Source organism: Leptonychotes weddellii, chromosome 3, assembly GCF_054177405.1.
Source record: "Leptonychotes weddellii isolate Sample4059 chromosome 3, ASM5417740v2, whole genome shotgun sequence".
Lineage (NCBI taxonomy): Eukaryota > Metazoa > Chordata > Mammalia > Carnivora > Phocidae > Leptonychotes > Leptonychotes weddellii.
Window position 1 is genome coordinate 102,090,933 of NC_138371.1, and position 5,223 is coordinate 102,096,155.

The 5,223-nt window shown below is 50.4% G+C and overlaps 1 protein-coding gene across 1 annotated transcript; it reads right to left on the reverse strand.

Moving 5' to 3' along the window:
- Window positions 1-1,062: 1,062 nt before the first annotated feature.
- Window positions 1,063-2,510, reverse strand: GPR148 (G protein-coupled receptor 148). Its single transcript, XM_006752464.2, is given in 5 exon segments — window positions 1,063-1,479; window positions 1,481-1,789; window positions 1,791-1,840; window positions 1,843-2,034; window positions 2,037-2,510. Coding segments are annotated over 5 exon segments (1,071 nt in total). The 5' UTR covers window positions 2,140-2,510.
- Window positions 2,511-5,223: the final 2,713 nt, after the last annotated feature.

The following is a 5,223-nucleotide window of genomic DNA, read 5'->3' on the forward strand; positions in this document are numbered from 1 at the left end:
TTGTTTCTTCTCATTTTCATTCATGGTGCCTTATTTTTTGTGTAGTTTTGTGAATTTTGACTATGTGCAATTCATTTGCTTTTAGGTTTTTTACCATGGAAATTCTTTGAAGCCTGAGCTGAAGCTCTAATCCTCCAGAAGAGCCAACCAACCACAGAATTAGATCTATTAACCACAAAAATAGTTTTAAAACTAGTTCTAATCCTGTTTGAAGGGTGGCTTCCACCTAAGAGTTATTGAGGAATTTTCTTCCTCTTCTGCACAGCACCAATATCAAGGCAGGAAAGTCCCCTTGCTATTCTGTTAGTTGTCATTTATCCTTGTTCTGAGACTGTAATATTTTGGGGTTCCAGTTTTAATTAATAATTAATTAATTAATTAATTTTGTAATTATTTTAAAGGTTTTATTTATTTATTTATTTGAGAGAGACAGGGATAGTGACAGAGAGCACAAGCAGGGAGGAGAAGGAGAAACAGATTCCCCACTGAGCAGGGAGCCCAGCATGGGGACCCCATCCCAGGACCATGGGACCATGACCTGAGCCAAAGGCAGACGCCCAACTGACTGAGCCACCCAGATGCCCCAAGGGGGTTCCAGCTTTATAGATGTCTTCATGACACCCCCCACTATAGGTGGGTCCTAGTTTGTTCTCCTCCCTCCCATATACTGAGGAGTTGGCAAAATGGAGGCTCATGGTTCCAGATTCAGCAGATCTGCTTGCTTACTTTCCAGGTTCATTAGTAATGTTTTGGCATCTGTGTGTTTGTCAGCAACAATGGTTTGCCAGTGGTGGAGGAGGATATGGTGGAAGCCATTGGAAAGGCACAGATCAGGGCCTCACCCCCACTTTGATCAGAGCTCTGCTGAATCACTTTTCTTTGCTTCCATTTTCAAGTAGAAAATCTTCACATCAGTGAGAAGTGAGCTTTCTCTACTTAAAAACTTTTGAAATGTTGAAAACCATCAGTTGAGGTCATCTTAAATGTCCTGTTGCACAAGTATATTTCATAGTTTTCTGGAGTTGGTGATAATTGGCCACTGATGCATCCAACATACAATTTCTAACCTAAGTCTGTTAGACTGTGAAGTCTGTAGCTATAAGAAATAGTGAAGATGTCACTGTGCCTCCTGGATGAGAAGTGGCCCCGGACCATCCCCAGCAGCTGCTGGTAACGGAGTGTGTACAGGTATGGGAGCATGGCATGAAGAAGCATCATGAGCACCTCACTGTTGGCTGCCATGAGCCACACATGAGTTCTGGCATCAATGTGGTGGTACTTGGTTAGCATGATGTCCAGGGAAAACACCACAACTGGGCTAACATACAGCATGATTAACACTGTGTGGATAAGCAGGGTACCCCTGGCCCAGGAATAGCCCTGCACCCAGATGCCTAAAGTCCTAGTCTCTGCATAGATCCTCCATAAGCAGTAGGTGATGAAAGCTATGCATAGAGAGAGAATGCATAAAATTCTATTTTATGGTGACAGTGACCAGCGGGCCATGGCCTGGCTCAGTGCCCAGACTCAGCTGCAGGATGCATGAGGCCCCTTGCTCGAACCTGGCATCCTGCCGCTTGCTAAGCCAAATGAGACATGTGGGGAAGAAGCAGGCCACCAGCCAGATGAGGGCCACCACTTTCTGGGCAGCTTCATAGGACATGAAGAAGTAGCGCAGAGGATAAGCAACTGCCAGGTAGGTGTGCAGCACGGTGGCCATGAAGGACAAGATGGTGCTGGTATAGGCAATGAAGATAGCATCTGTGAGAGCACCACAAGCAATGAATGCAGTCCAGGGCCCAGCTGTCCATGTTGCTGGAGGAGATGAGCATGTGGAAGACAAGTAGGCCAGATCCGAGAGCAGGATGTTAGCCAGCAGCAGGTAGTGGGGCTCTTGCCGAAGTCTCTGGCTCTGCAGGATGGTTACCAGCAGCATGGGGGTCCAAGCCAGTGTGGCTACGGCCAGCAGGCTTGAAGGGAGGAACAGCCAGCGCAGCATGGTGACAGGCACGCTCAGGTCTCCGAGCCTCAGGAAGTGTTGCTGGCTAACTGAGGCATGCAGGGGGGCTCACAGATGAGCTGGTCAGAGGCTGGCCAGGCTGTTGTGTCCAGGCGATAGGGTGTCAACTGATCCCACATGCTTCCTGGCAGGAATGGCACGCTTTCCCACAGGTGGTTGGTTCTGTACTTGCCCAGGGTGTGGATCTCCCCTGCAGGGGTTCTGATGGTGCTACTCCTCTGCAGAAATGCTGTACTTGAGCAGGCCTTGGGAATGACTGTTTAACAAAAACAAAACAACAAAGCGAAATTCTGCTCACACAGGGCTTCCTACACGCATGCATGTCTGCCAGCTATCCTGGCCGCATGTGTATGGGCACACCTAAATGCATCAGCCTGTTGCCATGGTGTACTGGTCACTGATCTCCTGAGAAGTGTCTCCCATCTGGCTTAGGTGAGCAGGCTTTCTGCTCTTGAGATCTGGCTCAGAGACTTTGGGAAGCTCTCTACATTTGTTTGCTTTTCTGTGAAAAGTGAATGCTGCCCATACAGACCTCATGGAAATGTTGCAAAAATCTAGAGGTAACATACTTAGCACAACATGTAGCCTGGGATAAATGCTCAATACATGCTAGCCCTTACCTTACCACACTCTCCAGAGGCTTGGGTCCTCCCTGCTGCACAGTCCCCCTTGTCCTCACTGCTGAAGGGGTGCACTAGATGCTCTATGCTCCTGGGACCTGCTGCCTGTGCCACACCCTCCAGCCCCTCTCTAGCTCCTCTCCAGGCCCCAGCCCAACACCATGCTGAGCCTGGGGAAGGAGCTACCACAGAGCTGGTGCCTTCCCGAGCACAGGCAGAATGTTCTCAGGATCAGAAGGAGACAAAAATTTTATTTATTTTTTATTTTTTATTTTTTTAAAGATTTTATTTATTTATTTGACAGAGAGAGACACGGCGAGAGAGGGGACACAAGCAGGGGGAGTGGGAGAGAGAGAAGCAGGCTTCCCGCGGAGCAGGGAGCCCGATGTGGGGCTCGATCCCAGGACCCTGGGATCATGACCTGAGCCGAAGGCAGACGCTTAACGACTGAGCCACCCAGGCGCCCCGACAAAAATTTTAGACATTGAGCCATAAGAGGCCCAGCCTCATATCATGAATGCCACCTGGACCAGATCTGGCAAGTGACACACCAGAACCCTGCCTCATCCCTCTGACTACACGGGCACTCACCTCTTGCCTCCTTTTTCTTTCTCAGGAGTGTCAGAAGCTGAAGACTTCAGAGGAAACCTGGCTTTGCCTCTTGTCATTAACTGTGGTCTTGGCTAAATTACTCTGCCCTTCTGGGTCTCCGTGGCCCCACTGGAGAGCCATGATGACAACATACCTGCCTTGGAGACCTACATCCAGTTACAAAAGTGCTGACACTCGTTGCCAAGCAACCTCATTCCTAAGTGTGCCCCATAGACTGAGCCTTGCCATCGCCACACATCTGGGGTGCAGGTAAGGTAGTGAGACACAGGGAGTCTGAGTAGCCTAGGGACTATCACACTGGGAGAGACAGGACATCTGGCATGGTAACTCACGAGTTGGACCCCAGACTCATTCTTCTCACTGGAGCATGAGTATCACTCCTTCCTTCAGAGCTGGCAAAAGGCCCTGCTCCCTGGAGAGACCCCTGGCTCCCTCCGGCCCAGGGACCATGCCTTTCTTGAGGGTTTGTTACGGCATCTTCAGGAGAAGCAGCAACAACTGCTCCTGAAGGCAGAATATGGTAAAGAATCTAAGGGTTGTTCTGTGAAAGCACATCTCCTCCTCCAGAGACACTGCAATACCAGAGGGCTGACCCTGCCGCCCTGTCTCCCCTACCAGGGCCTGTGCCCCCCAGAGGGTGTCCCCTCCTACTTCCACTGGCCCCAGGCGCTCTGCAGGTGTACTCTGAGGGGGCAGCCAGCATGCCTAGAGCTGGGCTGGAGGTTAGGCTACCCCTGCTGTCAGCCCAGCAGAACGCCCTTCCCAGCCCCCCACTATCAGTCTTGCCCTCAGCAGGTGCTTGTCTTAGAATACAGATGCCCTGGGTAAGGGGAATCCATTAAACCACAACCCCTCAGTAAAAACATAGCTGAAAGCTCAATCCTTCTGATAACAGTGACAGGCAACAGCTTCAGGGAAATGGCAAGTGAGTAAGTCTCATGATGAATGAGCTGGTAAATGTAATAAGAAGCCTGCCTTGCTGTTGAGAATCATTTTATGACCTACAAAATACATAAAGCAGTCTCTTTACACCATTCCATTTCACCTGCCCAGGAGTCACCCAGGGTGTCCTTCCTGGGAAAATGCAGGCTACTGTGGATGTGGGGTCCCTGGGATCAGCCTTGCTTGGAGGTCAATATGCGCTGACTGCTGTGGGGATGAGCTAGCGCTGACCCATCCTGGTTAGTGGCCCCACCACCTTTAACTGCTCTGTTCCACTCCATTCTCTGCTCTCAGTATGGGTCAGAACATTCCTGACTGAACACATTGTGGGTGCCACAGAAGACCACATGCTGATACAGGGGAAATGAGCAGCACAGGTTAATGAATCTACACATTACTTTGGAAATAAAATCTTCACCATGTGTGGCATTTCAAAAGCCTCGGGATGCTAGGACTGTCCCTGTCCAGGGACCAGCCAGAAGGCACCCTCCAGGAGGCTGGAGATAAATTGAAACTGTGGACAAGCTTGATGCAAACAGATTCAAACTACCAAGTAGATGGGCCCCTAAGCTCTGCCCCCAAGGGAGAGAGAAGCTAACAGTGACCACACACATCCTCATTGTGGGCCATCTACTGCATACAGGCACTGCCACACGATGACACGGGAATGCCACATTGCTCCTTGAACCAGCAAGACAGATTCCAGGTGGGAAACTGAGGCCAAAAGAGGTTAAGTGCCTTGCCTACAGTCACGTTGTGAGAAGACTCAGGACAAGTAAGAAGCTGTCTTTCCCAAGACACGCAGAGGCCCCACTGCTATGTCCGCCAGACTTGGCAGTGAACAGGAATTACTCACTGTGGTATCAGAGCGAAGCTCAGGGGTGTCAGGGGTGGGTAGTGGGCAGTGGCAGAGGTAGCCCCAAGCAGAAGCCCCACCTCACACAGCTGTGCCCACAGGCAGCCAGCAGCCAAGACTATCAAGTTGGAGGAAATGATCTAAACGGGAGCTCCTGGGCTCCTAGCAGCAAT